This window comes from Squalius cephalus (assembly GCF_949319135.1).
Source record: "Squalius cephalus genome assembly, chromosome: 1".
Taxonomy (NCBI): Eukaryota; Metazoa; Chordata; class Actinopteri; order Cypriniformes; family Leuciscidae; genus Squalius; species Squalius cephalus.
The window spans coordinates 35,624,713-35,645,059 of NC_137122.1; the positions used below are offsets into that span (position 1 = coordinate 35,624,713).

General features: G+C 36.5%; 1 protein-coding gene across 2 annotated transcripts in view; it reads right to left on the reverse strand.

Moving 5' to 3' along the window:
- Positions 1–19,912, reverse strand: part of abcc1 (ATP binding cassette subfamily C member 1 (ABCC1 blood group)) — a 23,193-nt gene extending 3,281 nt beyond the window's left edge. Inside the window, exons 1-27 of one of the 2 annotated variants that reach the window (XM_079883146.1) lie at positions 19,775–19,912; positions 17,418–17,594; positions 17,183–17,308; positions 16,750–16,887; positions 16,047–16,172; positions 15,896–15,957; positions 14,036–14,167; positions 13,678–13,905; positions 13,056–13,233; positions 12,209–12,370; positions 12,012–12,104; positions 11,728–11,931; positions 11,460–11,606; positions 11,159–11,246; positions 10,831–10,900; positions 9,885–10,011; positions 9,056–9,232; positions 5,969–6,136; positions 5,701–5,887; positions 5,440–5,481; positions 4,148–4,199; positions 2,593–2,731; positions 2,207–2,414; positions 1,147–1,457; positions 845–1,044; positions 602–728; positions 432–533 (exon numbers count right to left, since the gene is read on the reverse strand). In XM_079883146.1, coding sequence (XP_079739272.1) covers positions 432–533; positions 602–728; positions 845–1,044; positions 1,147–1,457; positions 2,207–2,414; positions 2,593–2,731; positions 4,148–4,199; positions 5,440–5,481; positions 5,701–5,887; positions 5,969–6,136; positions 9,056–9,232; positions 9,885–10,011; positions 10,831–10,900; positions 11,159–11,246; positions 11,460–11,606; positions 11,728–11,931; positions 12,012–12,104; positions 12,209–12,370; positions 13,056–13,233; positions 13,678–13,905; positions 14,036–14,167; positions 15,896–15,957; positions 16,047–16,172; positions 16,750–16,887; positions 17,183–17,308; positions 17,418–17,594; positions 19,775–19,822 — 3,819 coding nt within the window. In that variant the 5' untranslated portion in view covers positions 19,823–19,912. The remainder of the gene's footprint in view (positions 1–431; positions 534–601; positions 729–844; positions 1,045–1,146; positions 1,458–2,206; positions 2,415–2,592; positions 2,732–4,147; positions 4,200–5,439; positions 5,482–5,700; positions 5,888–5,968; positions 6,137–9,055; positions 9,233–9,884; positions 10,012–10,830; positions 10,901–11,158; positions 11,247–11,459; positions 11,607–11,727; positions 11,932–12,011; positions 12,105–12,208; positions 12,371–13,055; positions 13,234–13,677; positions 13,906–14,035; positions 14,168–15,895; positions 15,958–16,046; positions 16,173–16,749; positions 16,888–17,182; positions 17,309–17,417; positions 17,595–19,774) is intronic. The other variant, XM_079883147.1, reaches the window with a different exon arrangement.
- Positions 19,913–20,347: the final 435 nt, after the last annotated feature.

The following is a 20,347-nucleotide window of genomic DNA, read 5'->3' on the forward strand; positions in this document are numbered from 1 at the left end:
TGTAAAGTTTAATAATTGTATGTAATAATTATAAAGGAACATAGCATATTTGTACTTAAAAAATTTTTTATCTGTCACACTGCAGTTCCATTTATAATGAACTAGTGAAGAAATTATTTTTTAGAAATAGCGAAAGACAAATGGTACAAAATTAACAGTTACAAGATCTCAGATAAACACATTCCCTTTATACATTCACATACATTTCAACCTAAAATCCTCATAATTGCAAAGAAAAAATCCATGGAGACCAGATTCTTTCTGGAAACGAGTGGCTCATCTTGTAGACATGAACTAGTCCCCGCCCCTCCCAGTGCGCTAACTGTCCTTATCTCTCTAGTACAGTGTGAGATAAGGAAACCGGGCTAATCACAGATTGGACTACAGAAGTACAGAATGATCACACACAATCTGCCTGCGGGTGCACTGACCTCTTTCTCTGTGTCTCCATATTCCTTCACCCTCTCCACCGCTACTATGTTAGTCTCCAGCTCAGAGGACATCCGCACCAACCAGTTCAGAGATGCTGTGACCTGTGTGAAATACAATAGTAAGAACTTCATCTGCCTTGTATCTCAGCATTTGTAGATGTCAGACTGACCTGCAGCGCATAGGAGATGGAAAGCCCCATGATTCCTGGACTCAAACTGTCCCTGGCCATCACAGCAAAAAGAGCTGCAAATGTCACAATACAGTTCCCCACAAACTCCAACCTCACCGCCAGCCATCTCCAAGACACAGAGGCACAAATACACACAGAAAACTTCAACTTTCCAAACAACAAAACACTAATACACCGAAGTAAAAGAGACCTAAAACCTAGTGAGGTTCTGTGAGTTCTCACCGGTTAGCTACAATGCTGGGGAAATAAGCTTTTTGGTTGTGGTCCACTCTGCCGTCACTCTCCCTGATGAAGCGCTGCTGCTCTCCAAACGCTCGGATCACACTGGTGCCCAGCAGAGTTTCATTGAAGTGTGTGTAGACCGGAGAGCGGCTCACAGACTCCAGTCGTTTCAGTTGCCGGGAAGACGCCACGTAGAAACGCTAACAAAGACGGAAAGACACATTAGAGCAGCAACTCTCCATCTCAAATCTATTTTACCGTAAAGAGTTGCTAGCATTCAGAATGTAAAATAACTGACTGACCTGTACAAATAAGTACAGCAGACCCAGTGGGGGGATGATGGTGGCTACCAGCGGCGTGGCGATGAGGATGACAGCACATGAGCCCAGCACATTAAACAGTGAGCCCATGAACATTTTTATGATGCTAGGGATGACCGAGTCAATGGTGTCTGTCTCTTTGGCAAATCGATTGACCAGGTTGCCGCTGGGTGTGCGTTCGAAGAAAGACATGGGCGATCTCAGGACATTGTAGAGCATTGTCTGGTGTAGGTAGCGGGAGGCTAAGATCCCACCAATAGACACTGACACAGAATAGCAGAACACTGCAATGCCTGCCACAGAGAGAAAAGAAGAAAAAAAAAATTATAAAAAGCTGGCTTTTCAGAATCAAACTAGTTTCTGGACCAATTTACTAAAACAATAATCAATAAAATATACATTTACATAACAATTACCTATACAGCTACATAGAAGTAAAACAAAACAAAATTTGGATACAATAAGGATGTTTAATTGCATTAACTGAAAAAAACAAACAAAAAAACCCGCATTGCATTAACATTAATATTAGGGGCTGTAATTTAACATGTTTGTATTTTTAATTTGACCACTGGTAAAAAATTGAATTGAAAACATTTCTTACACAATTTTATCATTAAAAATGAATTCAATTTTTTTTACAAAATACTATTATTATTAATTGGCAGTGCTGATGAAATAGAGATTTTTAAAAAACCTTTTTATATTTTACATTTTTTATTGACTTTTTAAACGAAATTCTGAAATTCTTGAACTGAAATATTCACGTTAAACTGCAACCTCCAAATTGGTTGGCTAAATGTCTATATATTACAATTAAAGCAATTCAATATGGTCTTTGGTCTCAAAGACTTGTATCCTAGCATATATGCATATACATCTACATCTAAAAGCTTTACTTTGGTAAAACTTTTTAAGAAGTTGTGTAATGCACTTGGACCTTGAGTACAAGTAGCCAAATTAATAACAGTTTTCAGGAATTTAAAATGTGAATTTATACAATCAAATGCAACCAACTGAAAGTCAGTTCTTTTAAAATCACCTTGTGAGAGTCCTAGGCCTCCATAAACCCCTAAACGCATCTCCCTGTTGGGCTGGGTGTTGTTAATAACAGGGTCATCTGTCCAGAGACTGAGCCAGTAGTTTGAGCCCAGAGAGGACAAATGATGACCGAAGAACAGAAAGATACTGAAGATGGACAGGGGCAAGCCGATAGCCTTCATGTACTCCCAAAACACAGATAGCTTCACCTGCACAACAAACATCATTCACAAAATCTCAGAATCAAAAGGAACCAGTCAGCTCAAGTGCCACAAATTAAGGCTTGACATGATTTTGAGAGAAACTATTGACCATAACCAAAAACAAATAACATGTCCTCAGGGAATCATGCTCTCACATCCTGACATAGAGACGGTGGATTCATACCCTGCCAGTGTTGGCTTTGTCTGCCTCAGTCAGTCGGGCAGATTCTGCAGATTTGGTCTTCTTTGCAGCATCAGCATCGTTTGGTTCAGTCTTCTGTGTTTTACCTGTCCCGGCTGCATTTAGAGAGTTCAGACTCTCTCTACAGGACACAGAGAAACACCAGGCTCGTCAATAATGTCAAAATATTATTAGTACTTGATTTAAACGTTAAATGGTTGTTACATATTAGACGGTGTCCTAATCAACCTTAACACAAGTCATTTTAGAATCTAGCACAAATGAGCGAGTGCGCACATCTGATGCATTGGTTTACATGGTTTCGTTCTTGGTTTTCATTCTGATGGACAGAATTTGGAATTCATGAGAGATGTAGCAACGACTTATTCAATGACTCTGATTTGGCCACAACAGTTCTTCTCACGGAGAATGAAATTATCAGTGAATAACTAGTTGCAATTCAATATGTTTCCCACACAAAGCTGTCATATGACTTCAAAAGACTTATTCTTCTGAGACAAGGAAAGAAAAAGTTTTTCGTCATTACATTGTTTAGAACATAAGAAACAATTGGAGAAAAAAAAATATATTTTATTCATGTTATGCTATGTCCACCAGGAGTCATGAAATTACATGTATATAAGCAAAAACAATGGGATTTTTTTATTTTTTTATTCACCAATCAATTTTTAGGTTTCAGGATTTTTTTTTAAGCAAACTTTTTATAAAGATGATTCTAAACTATGTTATGAAAGATATTATGGAATGAATTGATATACCATTTTACTTTATGCAATATGTGAGTAAAATGGGCATAATTGTGTAGTGCCATTCAATACAATGTATCTATACATCTAATTTGCATATTAATCTGTTCTTGGGGCAACATGTAATAAAAAAGGTGTAATAATGAGAGTAATAATTGCCAACATTTTCATAATATTATCTAATACTTCATAGGAATATTGATGTATAATTTCATTCCCTATTCACTTGTTGTGTGTCTAAAAATGCCTGATAAACATGCTTTAAGCCCTGATGTACTCTACAGTGGACATGTATGAAATCAATGCCCTGTTTTGTAACAGAAAGTCATATTTTGATTGTCATAAATCAGCATTTCAGGAAAATGTTATGGGCTAAAATTTTGAAAATTAGTCAGATTTAAATGATAATTACAAAATATTCTCATATTTCCATAAGAGTACAACATTTTGATCACTAAATTATTGTCAGTCATTTTTAAAGACCAAAGAGAAGTTGTTTTCATGGTAAAACCTCCAAACATTTGGTATCTTTGAAAAGCCCTGAATGTGCTCTTTACTGGACATCCAGACATTCAATATGACATGTATGGTGTCAGAGAAATTCACTAAAATGTAATGGCCACTACAGTGGACAAAAAGTCTATTCCTGGGTCCCAGGAGGATATACAGAATGCAGCGTACAAATCAAGACAGAAAAACTGACTCGCTGCAGGTCCCGTCGCAACAGGTCTGGACACAGAGTTTATTCAGAACAAAGAAATGAGTTAGAAAAGACATCAGCGCTTCCTTACCCCAACAGGGCAGCAGGGCCCCCATTTTCGAGTCCTTTACGTGGGACTGCATCTGTGGATGAGAAAATATTGACTAAATTAGATAGAATTACATACATCTTCCTGCATGCTTCATGCCATTCCATGTCCATACCTATACCACTAACAGAACTCAACCTTTCTCACTATTATCTATAAGTCATGTAATTCAAAAGCGCCTATGCAACAACACAATTGTTTGCAAGAATGTTTGTAATCAAGCAGCAACTAGAGCATCAGTGTGCCCTTGAGTACAAACGTCTATATTTAAAATAGCAGTAAAAGACTATAATAATTTGCTTCTAAGCAACCACACCTCTAAGGCCAGTTGAAACGAGAGACAGTCTAACAAAAACACAAACGCTAAAGCAATGTTTTTAGGCTCAGAGGTGTGGGTCACAGTTAGAAGAATCACCAGCAGGTTGCGCTGTAACAGTGCCGAGCATCTCAGACACAAGACAGACACAAGACTGGTGAAGGTCAAAGGTTGAAGCACATTAACAGTGCTCCATTCTAGCAGAGTGATGAGTGTAAATGTCCTACACATACTATAAAACCTTTCCCTGTGTGTCTGAAATGAAATTAGCTTATATCGTGTGCATCAAATATAGTAACTTATATACTTTGTATTTTATATATTTAAATTACTTCCGAACATTTCATTAAAAGCAGCATGTGAAGGCAATACGATGTTGAATTAAATGTCTTTTGATGCTAAAATACAAATGTATAAATGTTCGGGGTCCGAAAGATTATAAAGAAATTAATACTTTTATTCAGCAAGGACACATTAAATAGATCAAAAATGATAGTACAGGATTACAAAATATTTAAATGATTCAAATATTTCTATTTCTATTCATCAAAAAATACATTATCATACTTTCCACAAAAATATTAAGACGCACAACTGTTTTCAACATTGATAATAATAAGAAATGTTTCTTGAGCAACAAACCAGCGTATTAGAATGATTTCAGACGGATGTTAATTCAGCTTTGCAAATTTGCCATCACAGGAATGAATTACATTTTAAAATATATTAAAATAGAAAATATTCATTTAAAATTGTAATACTCTTTTTTTCCTCTATTTTCAATCAAATATTTAATGGTTGTGAGCTATAATCCAAAGGTAATGAAGTTGGAAAGTACTAAGGAATCTAACTCTAAACCTCAAATATTTCAGACCTGTATAATAAGCCCTACTCTAACATGCAGTACGTGCAAACCTATTCAATTTATATGGCCCGGGGACCAATTACACCCTCAAACCTTCAGATTTCCCTTTTTCGTCCTCTGTCTCCCCTCCCTCTTCTGAAGAGCCAACAGAGGGGACACAAAAAAATAGGAACACAAGGAGATGAAGACATATATACACACAGACAAAAGGAGATTTATCTCTAGACATGGATTACTTAGGGGGGGAAAGATCACACGCAATGTGAACAATGGTAATCATTCAGATGAAATGGCTTTGTGAAAGGACAGATGCATGAAAGCATAAAAGTTCAGACATGAGGAGGCTAGCCTCACCTCCCCCTGACGAATCCTCCTCCTCCTGCTCTTTGTTGGAGTAGATATGCAGGAACTCGGCGAAGGCGCCCTGTCTGCTCAAAAGCTCGGCATAAGAGCCCATCTCTGTGATTTCTCCATCCACCATCACCAGGATCAGGTCAGCCTGGGGCAGGAAGCTCAGCCCGTGGGTCACCAGAACCCGAGTCTGAAAAAAGCACCATGCGTGATGTAAAATGTCTATAAGAGATGTATACATATTTCGATAATGCATGGGAAATGGCCTTACTCTGCCCTGTAGCAAGCCCTGAGGTCCGATGACCTTCTCAAAGATGTGCTTTCCTACATGAGCGTCCACGGCGGAGAGCGGGTCATCCAACAGATACACAGCACAGTTGCAGTACACAGCCCTGGCCACACTCACCCGCTGTTTCTGACCTCCAGACAGATTCACACCCTAAGATCACAGTGTCACATGATTAACCCAATTATCTTTTATTATATTTTTAAGGCAAGACACCACAGGTGAATAGGGTAAAAATGTTAATTAAAAGAAATCACCATACTTCCCAATTCATTCATCGCAATACATTAAGACAATTGTTTTGTTTTCCAAGTTTTAATATGCATATGATGCATTATCTAAATAAATATTTCTAGTACAGAAATCTGAGCTTTGTATAAAGCCAGGTTTAAAATTCTTGTTTCATTTTGCTGAAATAGTAGAAGTAAAAGTTTTGGATTTTGGATGTCCATTTTTATCACTCCATAAATCAGAAAATACTGTTAACAGGCACAATGTTCACAATGTTTTTAGGAATAAAATGTTACCAGATATGTAAGTGCTACTGAACTGGAGATTTTTTGGCTCAATGCAGGAAGAAAATGACCTTTCGCGCGAAAAATGTTTCAACAGGCATCAACAAGGTACTTTCAACAGGCCATGAATAATCCCAAAAGCGCGATTCTTTCCACAGCAATAACGGACGGGTTAAATATCACTGTAGTAATATATATCTGTATTATGTAAAATACATTGCCTTAATCAAAAATGTTCATTAACTTCAGCATTGCGTGATACTATTTCAAAGTGATTTCTGTCATTTTGACAAAATTGCATTTACCTGTGAAAACAAACCTGGAAAGAGACGTGAGGATTTGAGGAGAAAAACGAGAGATTCTTTGTATGAAGGACTAAAAATGACAGAACGAAAAATAAATAAATAAATAAATAAAAGTAGAAATAAATAAATAAATGCAGAAATAATAGTAAAAATAAATACATTTTGGTAATATAAATGGCTATTTCTGTATTTTTACATGTATTTATTTATTTATTTATGCATTTCTATATGTATTTATTTATGTATTTATACATTTATTTATATATTTATGTATTTATATATGTATTTATTTATATATTTATATATGTATTTATTTATACATTTATTTATTCCTACATTTATTTCTTTCTGTATTTCCACATTTCTACATTTATTTCTTTCTGTATTTCCACATTTCTACATTTATTTTTCCCTGCGCATGTATGCTAATTGACCAATGGCTAAGCCACGCCCCCAAACGCGATGAGCCAATCACAGTACGCATAGCTAACCCAATACACTTGGACATTCTCTGCTTCCTCGTCCATTGCAATGCATTGCGGTTATCAGTTTTCATTCGTTTTTATGTTTTTTCTTGTCATTTTAGCTTTTAAACAGCGTGTGTGTGTGATTTTGGTTGGGTACAGTTGTAGGTTACAGTTTGACAAGATTTTACAGTTTGACAAAAGCACAATGTTGTGTTTTACACAAATATAAGTACTAGGCTAAACACTTTGCAGTTTTAATTATGTCCTGTATGAACAAAATGGAGTATGTTTTTTATGTTTCCACTGTTCGATCGCGCCCCGGCGCCCGCTCTCTGACACACACACACACACACACATCCAGCATGCAATCTTGACATCGCAGCCTGTTCTTCTGCGCTCCCACCAAACGCGAATAGAGCGTCAAATTCGCGCGTATCCGCGTCTAGTTCGACGCTTGAACATTTTGAATCCAAAGCGAATAGGACGCGCGTATAAAGCGAGCGTTTGAAGCGAAATAGCACCAAACTATAACGTTTACACTGTGAAGTGTGAACTGTAAATCTTTGTTCTGGAGCTGAAGCTTATCGACCTTCTCAACAATAAAATTATTAATATAACCCTCCAATGCATATTTAAGGCCCTTTTGGTGACATCGAGATGATATATAATCTTTCTGTCTCCAAAAAATCATCAATTGCCTCCTGTGAAATGTCTCCGACTGTGACAGCTGCCATACTATGCCTGTTACCGAATGTTGACTGAGTGAGTGGAGGGGGCGTGGTTAGCCATTGGTCAATTAGCATACATGCGCAGGGAAAAATAAATGTAGAAATGTGGAAATACAGAAATAAATAAATGTAGAAATGTGGAAATACAGAAATAAATAAATGTAGAAATGTGGAAATACAGAAATAAATGTAGGAATAAATAAATGTATAAATAAATACATATATAAATATATAAATAAATAAATATATAAATACATAAATATATAAATGTATAAATACATAAATAAATACATATAGAAATGCATAAATAAATAAATAAATACATGTAAAAATACAGAAATAGCCATTTATATTACCAAAATGTATTTATTTTTACTATTATTTCTGCATTTATTTATTTATTTCTACTTTCATTTATTTATTTATTTATTTTTCGTTCTGTCATTTTTAGTCCTTCATACTTTGTGCATTCCAGTGAATTATTAATGGGATATATCGTAAATTAAATCGGGAGAACAGACCACAAATGTGCAGTAGATGTTGTCATTTTTCATTCATTACATATTACAGTGGAATGCAAAGGGAAAAAAGAAAAGAATCATGAGGAAAAGAATGCAGTGACTGAAAAGAGCTATTGCCAATATTCTTGTTATAACATGTCATGTTAAAATGCTAAGTGTTATGTTATTCTCATGATGTCTGAAAATAAATCATGAAGGAAAACTGACGGATCAGCTTTATTTGTAGGGCAACCTTATGATTTAAAATGATTCGTTTCAGTCTTTTTGAATGGAAGTTCCACCCATAATTCAAAATGCAGTAAGCTCGTCTGGAATAAGGTGGATAAAATGACCTATAAATTATGTGTTGTAATTTAAATTTAGAAGATGAAGAAGAGGTGTAATAAAACGAACACTTAAACGTGCATACTGCATGTATTGTCTATAGAATCTTGACTGTTGTATTAAAATCAGCCTTTGATGGTATGTAGCTTCAAGCACTTTTCTATCGTACTTGGTTAAGAGAAAATGTAAGAATCATTCTAAAATCTGTTTACCTTCTCTCCAATCTCTGTCGAGTCTCCTCCAGGTAGGACTTCCAGGTCAGGTAGAAGAGCACAGGCCTCCACCACTTTCTGGTACCAGCTGTCTTTGGTTTCCCGTCCAAACAAGATGTTGTCTTTGAGGGTGGCGTTCTGGATCCATGCTTGCTGAGGCACGTAAGCCACAGAGCCCTGAAAAACACAGTCAGACACTCAATGTGTCTCTTTATTATCCCATTATTACAGTTATCCAAATACACAGAGGGTTCCAAAAGCCTTGGCTCTTATCTTTTATTTAAACCTTAAATGTCATTAAGACATTGTCTTTAAGAAATCAAAACAAAGAAATGTATGACATACAATGAATAACAATTATTTCAGATTCTGCACCATTCTAAATCAAATAAGTATATTTGGGACATTGATTATGTGACAGTCAGATGTTCTTGCTTCCATTGAAGTTGAGATGCTTTTTGGATCATTTTCAAATCATGTGGAGTTTATGCAGCTAAAGTGTTGCTGTCATTAGAAGGGAAGAAATCAAATACTGAGACAATTCAAGTTCAACTTTCATTACATTTATGTGAAGCTAATTTAATGTAATGACGTAATAAAATATCATGAAATATTTTATGATCATATATTTAATATAAAACATTAATATATGTAATATATAGTAAATTACATTTAATACATATTAAAATAATAATGCAAAATTATAAGCATTTTCCCTAGGGGTCTCAAATGTTTGAGCCCCAGTGTATATTCTGTTAAACTTGAATACAACATTGCACTACATATTTAAAAGAGCCACTGTTTTCAGATATGTAGCTTGAGTCTGCACCTTGATTGACACATTTCCTTCTTGCTTCTCCATCTCCCCCAGCAAAGCTGAAAGCAGAGAGGATTTCCCTGAACCCACATGCCCTACCACAGCAACCAGCGCCCCCTCAGGGATACGCACATTAATCCTGAAGAGAGAGAGAGAGAGACACGCTGACACAAGAGCAGATACAATGAACAACAAACAGTTCAAACATCATGTGGACACAGGCGGCATTGTGTCAAAACGGTATAAAGGAGTTTCATTCATTCATTAGGATTTCTTAATTCACTTCATTGCTGATTGAAGATTATGGGCAAATCCTTTAGTGTACTGATATTAACAACTGAATTTACAGTGAACAATAATGCAAGACAAATTAAACCGTTTAATGCATGATTTGAAGTAGATGAGGTAGAAATCAAGCTAAGATTAAAAGGAATTCGGCAACCCAAATTTCATCATTCTCATTAATATCGATGGAGATTCACCAGATTACAATTCCTCTGGCGATTGACGCTCTCCTGTATCGGGGTTCATGCACATGTACTTGCCTGTCATGTCCTCAGAAGCCCGTTTCACCAGTTCTGCTCTAAGTAACCGCAATATTCAAGTCAATGCTAAAAGTCATTTTGATGCATTGAATATAGTATAACTACATTTATGTAGAGGACTACATAGGGCTGGGAATTGAGAACCAAATAAAAAGAACCAAAATCAAATGAATTTCATGACATTATTACGTTAACAGCTCTTTATTGTAACAAATAGTATAAAAAATATTGTATTTGTTTAGTTAGGACTAATTGTGGAGGGAGGGTGGTGCTTCTTCGAAAATAATAAAAATAAAAATTCGTTCATCGGAAGCAGGATTTAAAAATTCCATTCAATTCCCATCCCTAGTACTCTATAACATTGAACAAGATGCTATTCATTGTACCATATAGTACTTGCAAATTGATGTTACCTCTTCAAAGTAGGGGGGTCACCTTTAGACCAGCTGAAAGCTCCGTCCGCAATCCTAATGCAGTCAGGAGCTGAATGAGCAGGAAACAACAATGAAGTCTCTTAAGTGAACATCAAAACACATGAGATGACTTTAAACCCACAGATTCATCGAACAGCTGTGCTACTCTCTCATACAATCCTTTTTCCCCCCCTGTCGGTTGAAACAGTTTGGGGACTGCAGAGCTTTGAGAGTCAAACATGCACAGCATCCTAGAAAAAGCACAACACAGGACACAGCACATTGGGTCTTTTGTAGATTTGAACTGCTTGTGAATCACTGAACTTACATCCAGTGATGGCTGGCCGGTCCACACTGTCTTCATCCAACTCTTCATGGGACAGAAATACACGCAGACGTTTCAAAGACACACTGGCCTAAAGAAACAATAGGTTTAATGATCATAATTCAAAATTAGGCAGACAACGATTTCCTGGTTCTTGCTTGAGAAGATCACAAGTGCTCTGTGTTCGGGGTCCAAAACCTTTTGAGTTCTCATAACATAAACCACATTCTTATTATAAGGTTTACATGCAGCTTTAAGAAAAACAGAGAAACAGAGAGAGAAAGAAGGAGAAAGACAGGAATACCTGCACCATGCTGCTGATGACCATGGGCAACATATTAAGAGGGAAGCGCAGGATGTTGAACAGAGCCAGAGAAACAAACGCCTTCTGCGCATCCAGAATATTATGTTCATCCACTAACACGTATACTGCGAATGTGGAGAGGGCAACCTTTGTGAAAGAAACAAGATCACATGAGTGAATGTCTTACAACCATAAGGTAGCATCAAAAACAATGGGCATATTGAAGAGCCCATGTAAGATTGAAAGTCTGGTCAAATGAATCACTTACCAAAAATGGTGCGCAGACCCAAGTAAAGGTGGACACAGCACCAAGGTAAGCGGTCTTCTTCAGCACCTGCAATTCACTCTCCCGGATGGCAGACACTTTGTCTTTGAACGCCAGTTCCCATGCGTAGAGTTTAAGCACTTTAATGCCATTTAGCACCTCGTTCATAAGCTTGATCCTATTGTCTTTGCTTTTCATTTGAGCAACCTGTGGGTGAGTGTATTAGATTAAACAATGATGATTTGATTAATGAAATGGAAGCAAATAAAGGAAAAGAGGTTAAAAACCTGGTAGGTTTTAGTTTTCATGGCAATGACTGCATTTATGGGAACCATCAGCACCATCACAGCAACTCCAGCAAGCACAGAAGGACCCAGATTCTAATAATAATAAAAAGAGAGCAAAAAAAAACAGGTATTACTGATGTTTAATGAAATGAGCACACAAATTAAACATGCCAATACACCTTTGTTTGGGCACATACCTGCCACAAGAAGTACAGGGCCAGGATAACCTGCAAAGGTGCCGACCAAATCATGTTGATATAGGTGATGAGGTCCATAAACCGCTGTGCATCTACAGACATCAGATTCACTATCTCTCCGACCGTGGATGTTCGTCGGGCAGCATTGGTAATAACCAAGGCCTAGACAAAATTAAGGAAAACATTATAAATCTACACTACCATTAAAAAGGAATTTTATTCAGCAATGATGCACTGAATTGATCAAAAGTAACATTAAAGACATGTATGGTGTTATAAACAATTTCTAACTCAAATAAATGCTGTTTAGAATTTTCAATTTACCAAAGAATCCTGAAAAAAAATTATCCACAAAAAAATTAAGCAGCACAAATGTTTTTAACATTATTAATAATAAATGTTTCTTGAGCATCAAATCATCATATTAGAATGATTTCTGAAGGACCATGTGACACTGAAGACTGGAGTAATGATGCTGAAAATTCAGCTTTGATTCACAGGTATAAATTGTTTAATGTATTTTTGTTCAAATAAATGCAGCCTTGGTGAGCATAAGAGACTTATTTCAAAAACATTTTAAAAAAAAATCTTGCCAATCCCAAACTTCTGAACTGCAGTGTATATGAAATTTAAAAGTCAGATTTTGTATTGCATTTCTTTTTCTTTTCTTTTTTTATTATTTCAATAAATAAAATGTTTTGTGTTCTGAAAGTTAAAGTATGACACATTCACATTGGACAATGCCTTATTTGAAGTCTAAATGTGATGTAACAAATACACACCAAATGTGCATAAACACCTTATTACACCATGTTATGCACATTTTATCAAATAAGAGCCCACTTACTTTCCTATATACGGCACCAACGATGGCCGTACGTAACCTCATGCCAGTCACAAAGCAAACGTGAAAATATTTTTGCAGAATGAGGGTTTGAAAACAGGTACAAACAAACAGCAGGGTGGTGTAGAAGTAGCCAAGCCAAGTAGGGGCACTTGAATCATTCACAAACTGGATAAGCAGCCTAAGATACAAAAGACAGAACTCACGTGAGTAAAAATTGATACGTCAATTATGTTTCATGCAGCAGAATGCAGTTCTTCTGGATTCAAGCGAAAGGAAAGTGAGGAAAGTGGGCAAACTGGTTAAAGGCTTACTGCCGAGAGTTCAGGTGATATATTAAGAAGATTAGAGAGGATTTGAACATGGTCCAGTGCACAATCTGATGGCACGACTTCCAGCATGCCAAAACTAACTCTTCACTGGAGTTCTTTTTAAGAGCCACAGCTGTTGTTTTGACTGTCGTTCCCACAGAGTTAAAGTAATTTCTAACCACATGACTGTGAAAACACAGGGGGAAGGCTTGCACTTTCCCCTGCAGAGTACTATTGTTCCTGAACACAACACAGATGGGAATAATTACACCTGGAAAACATAAATAGCTCATTTTGATGCTGTAGATTCATACCTGAGAATCTCTGGTCCAACAAACATCAGGATGTCATGAACAATCTTATAAAGAGAGCTGACAAGAAAGTAGGGTCCAAAGGTTCGGCAGAGAGCACAGAAGAGGGACGGATCGCCAGTTTTCAGAAGGGTTTTCGCAAGCAAAATCTCGGACTCTTCTATTGGTTGTCCATCCTTCTTTTCGCCCCTTGCTGCTCGTTTTGGGGAGTAGAGTGTCTTATCTACTGGCCTAGCACAAAAACCATAAACAAACCAGATGATTAGTAATTTGAGCAGCAAACCCACACACTTCATTTAAAAAATACCGATGTACCTCCTTGAGGAGGTAATACAAAAAAAGGTAACTCCTTGAGTCTAACCTTTTGACCTTGTTGCATTCTTGGTCCCAGCGCCGCACTAGCTGTGGCACAACTCTCTGAGATTTATCCTCCACGTTGAGCGACCACAGATCCTTCTCCTCCAGAGGCCTTTTATAACCTTTCACCATCAATCTGTGAGGAAAAGTATGGGACGTGAATTAACTATCAAGAAACAACATCCAGCTTGAATACAAGCTTAAAGGAACACTCCACCCTTTTTTGAAATAGGGCTTATTCACCTTCTTTCCTACATTTAGATAGGTGGGCAAATGCATTTTTGTCTCAGTGCATGCATTGTTTTAGTTTGACAGGGTCGGCGCTAGCTTAGCTTAGCATAATGAATGGAATCGTAAAAGTGGAGTAAAAGTGATATAAAAAAAAAAAAAACCCCAACTAATTACTTCTTGTGGCCTGCGTATTCACAGCAAGTACAAATAGCGATGCAGATTAACACTAGGTGATTTCCTAGGCAGATATTGACTTATATATTAAGGACTATACTAGGGGGAAGCACAGGCGAAGCACTGCTACTTGGGCATGATATCTCTGCGCCCAAGTAGCAGTGCTTCGGCTGTGCTTCCCCCTAATATAGTCCCAAGTCAATATCTGCATAGGAAATCGCCTATTGTTAATCTGCATCGCTATTTGTACTTGTGAATACGCAGGCCACAAGAAGTAATTAGTTGGGTTTTTTTTTTTTTTTTATATCACTTTTACTCCACTTTTACGATTCCATTCATTATGCTAAGCTAAGCTAGCGCCGACCCTGTCAAACTAAAACAATGCATGCACTGAGACAAAAATGCATTTGCCCACCTATCTAAATGTAGGAAAGAAGGTGAATAAGCCCTGTTTCAAAAAACGGTGGAGTGTTCCTTTAAAGGGTTAGTTCACCAAAAATGTCATTTCTGTCATTAATTACGCACCCTCATTTCGTTCCAAACCCGTGAGACCGTCGTTCATCTTCGGAACATATTAAGATATTTTTAATGAAATCCAAGAGCGTTCTGACCCCCCCCCCATAGACTGCGACGTAATTGCCACTTTCAAAGCCCAGAAAGGTAGTAAAGAAGACATTGTTAAAATAGTCCATGTGACTACAGTGGTTCAACCTTAATGTTATGAAGTGACGAGAATACTTTTTGTGTGCAAACCCCCCCAAAAATAAATACTTTATTTCTAATTATAGATTATCTTTTATCACGTGTGTGATGCTGACGAGGAAGCCAGCCAATACCTAGCCAGCGTTCTGACGTAGAACCCAGAAGAGCTACACTGTGTTTACAACGTGAACAGCGTCAGAGACTGATACGGAAGAAATTGTTGAATAAAGTCGTTATTTTTGTTTGTTTTTTTGCGCACAAAAAGTATTCACATCGCTTCATAACATTAAGGTTGAACCAATGTAGTCACATGGACTATTTTAACTATGTCTTTACTACCTTTCTGGGCCTTGAAAGTGGTAATAACATTGCAGTCTATGGAGGGTCAGAAAGCTCTTGGATTTCATCAAAAATATCTTCATTAGTTGTGTTCCGAAGATGAACGAAGGTCTTACGCCTTTGGAATGACATGAGGGTGAGTAATTAATTACAGAAATTTCGCTTTTGGGTGAACTAACCCTTTAAAACATCAGCAAAATGAAGGATCCTTCAAAAAGGATACTCAGAAGAAATTATTTTTCTGATATATATAATACTAAGAATAATAATACAGAAAATTATAGGACAAATGGGATCAAGTAATTACATGAGTCAGACTACAACTTCTAGATACCTCCATGCGTCAGAGGCAATGCACTAACCACTAGGCAATTCTAGAAGCGCAGTAATTTGTTTGTTATTATTTTTATTTATTTACCCTGTGATCCACCAGAAAGTGATTTTGGACAGGAACGAAGCTCCCAACTCTGGACATGGATTCTGTACACAAACATTCACAGTATTGGCCAACTATTCAACATCCATATAATGAAGCATTCCTTTACCTCCATTAAGTAAAGTTCACAAACCGAATCTTTGACAGCCTGTGAAAAGAGCGGAGGCTGGTCGGAGAAGCAGGCCAGGATCAGAGAGATGAGCAGCATGGTGTAATATATGTAGAATGTGGTATATTTGAACACATCCACACTGGCAGGCTGAAAAGAAAGACTGTTGGATCAAACAACACTTTAAGGCTTTGCTCGCATTACAGACAAATCTGATTTGGTTTTTAAATTGGTGAACTATGATCCATTTGTCCAGTTTATTCAACATCCTGTATATCATTAATTATGTGTTGGTTGCTATAGTAATGATGTAACAGTCAGCGTAAAACTGAGAGACTTTCTTCTACAGAAACTGATGAGTAGTTAGTTGTCAGTGTAGGAAGAAACAGGAAACCTGGCCTCTGCTGCGGTGTAGAACCCATATGACACATGAGAGATCATAAGCAACACATTTACACATTTGTGAATATACTGGACTCAAAACTGCTGATTCATTCACTCTTGCACAATTCTTAACATAGTGAAAATCACATGAGGAAATTTATGAGAAGAGAATTAACCAAAATGAGTGTATTTAGACACTATGCAATTTGTGTGATATTACATATGTAACACATACTGTATTTCGAATGACAAAAGAAACTACTACCAAAAAAATCTGACATATCACATATGAATGTGGACTGACTGCAGAAACTGTCAGTTTTAACACAAAAGTCATATTTACTTCATTCAATGCAAGCAGGATCTTGGAGCGAAAGGTGACTGTAGCGCACACTATGGAAATCAGCCAAAAATTGAGCATCACCCCTGAGGACTGGACCCCCTTCATCCGCTCATACTGGATCAAGAACGTAGCCAGCAACTAAAACATATAACAACACATTCAATTACACAACACTTCAACTTTATAAACATCAGGCAAATAAAATTCCTTGAGGCAAGAAAAGAGGAACACATTCATGTCATTTGAATATGAAATAAATGCAAAGCAAAGAGTAAATTACAAGCAAAGTAGTATAATTATAATTATATATATATATATATATATATATATATATATATATATATATATATATATATATATATATAATTATACTACTTTGCTTGTAATTTTCATATATATATATATATGAAAAATAAAAGGATATGGATCTCACCATTGTAATGCCAAGCATTGTGGGGCTGACTAGGTAGACTGGGGCTACTGTAGCCCCACAGCTTCTTTCCCAGAAAGAGTAGAAAACATCTGCCCAGCAGATAAGCCATAGGGTGAACCCAATAACCTGTTGGAGGAGAGTCACATGACCTTCAAACAGCTCAGTCATTAAGCACGCTGCTAGATAAAAGCAAGTTGTTTACTGTTGTACTGGAATCCTGTTTGTTAAAACTCACTGTTTTGGCTCTGTTGAAGTGGGTCATGCATATGTATCCACGGTCATGGCTTTTGATGTATAGGATGTAGAACGGTGCAAACAGCCAGAGGTAGAGGCAGGGTATCCAAACCAGCAGTGTGTTCTGGAAACATGGTGTCAGGTCTGGATTGTGTGTTTGCCATGTCCGGTTCCAATCCTGAAAACATGAGAGTATAAAGGGGGGGGTTTCATTCTATTCTACATCTTTGGAGATTCTTTGGACGAAACTTAGAAACAAAGAAACAACTGCAGTAGGCAAAGAGCTCTTGGCCGAATGGTAAAGCACACAAAGACCCAATGATGTGTGCAAGGAACAAACACTCCAGAACTCTTGAGCAGATCTTTCAGAGAACCAAAGTCAAGGATCTTTTCTGTGCAATAGAGCAGGGAGGAAAGTCTTCAGCCTCTTGACAAAAAAAGTCTCCTTTGAGAAGTGACATCCAAAACAAGCCTAAAAAAAATGTACTGAACCTTTTCTTACAAAGAAAATCTAATCTTGTTCTCTGTAGGGAGCATCTCTTCCCATAAACCTGTCTCTGAGGAGGAAAAATAGATCAATATGTGCAAGAGAATAATAGATCAATACATAAAAGGCTACTCTGCTAAATTCTCAAGAACAGGACATGAAATGTGATTTTCTTGACATTTGAGCTATTGAACTAAATGCATTTGAACAGCATTGTCTGTAATGACAGCAATCATGTGAATCTTTCAAAACCTGTCAAGAACATTTTTCACCCCCAAATTCCCATTACTGTAACCAGGAAAAAACATATTTTTGATTAAAGTAAATGATAATATATTTGAATTTACTGAATTATAGCAAAGTTATTACAGAAAGTATAACAAAAAAAAAAAAAGCTACATAAATATACTTTAATAAGAACTGAACATCACTTTAACAAGAAAAAAACATGAAGAATTAGGCTAAATTTATTTTTTAAAAATCATTGTGTTTGTAATGGTAGTATTTGATGCACTTAAATTACAGTAAAAAGATGGTTAATTTTACTGAATAATACAATATGGAAAAAACAATAAGCAAAACAAAAAAGCTACACTTGAACACAATTCCCCTCAATTTCCTAGTACTATGACAAGGAAAAATTTGAAAAATTAATAATAAAATAAAAATTATAATATGTTATTTAAGTTGTAAATTATTTAAATACCACATAGCAGTATTAGTTGTACTATTTTTTTATTTATTTTTTTCAATTATGGTAAAAATAAATTAAATAAAAAATCAACTTACGAAATGCAAAAAAAAAGTTCAAATGTGCTGACTTGCCATTAAAATGTCATAATATGGTTGTGATCATTTGTTCCTAAAATTCTTTAATTTGTGTATGTAAAATATGTAATTATATTTCCTCTATTATTACTATTTCGCCCTATGACTTAAATAGTTTTAATACATTTTAATACAAGTTGTAATAGATTTACAAACAATCTTTCATTACATTAAATCTTTCATTACATTAAATCCTTGGACAAACAAAGGACTTTGTAAACATAACAGCTGAAATCATTTCAAAAGAAGCAACACGCTTTCTTGGCATGCATGTTAGCCTATCTGTCAGAGTGATTTACTATTTAATGTTTTGGCCCTCTGATCGCGAAGGACAAACTTGACTGTCTAAACCTGTCAGACTACAATTAACACTGTTAATCCACTGACCAGTCAGACCTTCCACAAACTGGAACACAAAAAAACGAAGCTTAATTATTTCTAAATATGACAAATAATGACACAAGTTCTCTAGTTAAAAGGATACTGTCTGGTATGAGAGGAATAAGCTAAACAAAAACAAGTCAGAGCAGTGACAAGTCAAGTCTTAAGCTTCACATGGCGATAAAGACACACATTGAGCAGGTATCAGTGTTATAAATCGCTTTTATATGCGACGGTTAGATTGTCATAGAGGAATATCAACACTACATAATGGAAGTCTCCGGCGAGTTATGCATGCGTATGGTAGTTTGCTGTGTGGCTAACCGGTTAGCTTAGCAACAGTGGCTGCGTCTCAAATCATAGTGAGCTGCCTAGTGCCTACTACCTTGACAGCATTATTCGGCATTATAGGTGCATTCAATCCGAAGTGAACTCTTCACGAGCGCAGTTGATGTCCAGAAATTATCTGGCCCTCGAAACAGTCGTTCAAACGCGCCTAAGACGCACAGAAAATGCTGTCTATGTAGACAGTTGACTATGTTTTGAGACACAGCCAGGGTCTCATGCTGTGGAACCCAAACCCGGCAAACCTTGGCAATCTGTTGAAAACAATATCGTCGGTAAAACATAGTTCATGACGGTAGAATTGTTTATTTACTTACCCAAAACGGATCAGAACCGTCCAAACTGCAGAAACTATCAATACCCATTCGCCGCAGGAAAGATCTGTTATAGCGTGCTGGGTTTACACTGCCTCCGTTTCATAACCACTGCTGTGTGTTATGGTGATGATAGGGACCTGTGGTATGTGAGTTGAAGCATAGAGGGCGTTGTTACTTTATCAATTTAATAACTGACGTAACAGGAGTCACCGTCAAATGTGGCAAGAAAATAAATAGTATTCTTTGTAAAAAAAAAATAAACTAATTTAATCAACCTGCTGGGTAAGGTTAACTCAAATGTGTTCTGTCCTATTTAAACAGCGGATGATACTAGATAGGCTAAATAGTTCTCAGATCCTTATTCCAATAGTGACTATAGTCTTATACTTGACTAAATTAAAAAAAATAGTAGCCTAGGCCTAAATTAGTTACAAGTAATTTAGACAAAGGATATCCTGAACCTACTGTATATAGGCTACTATTACTTTATTTATTTATTCATTTATTTTACTTTGAATAATATACAAGTAGCTAAAAAAAAAAAAAGAACTAAGTTGCACCGCATGCATGACC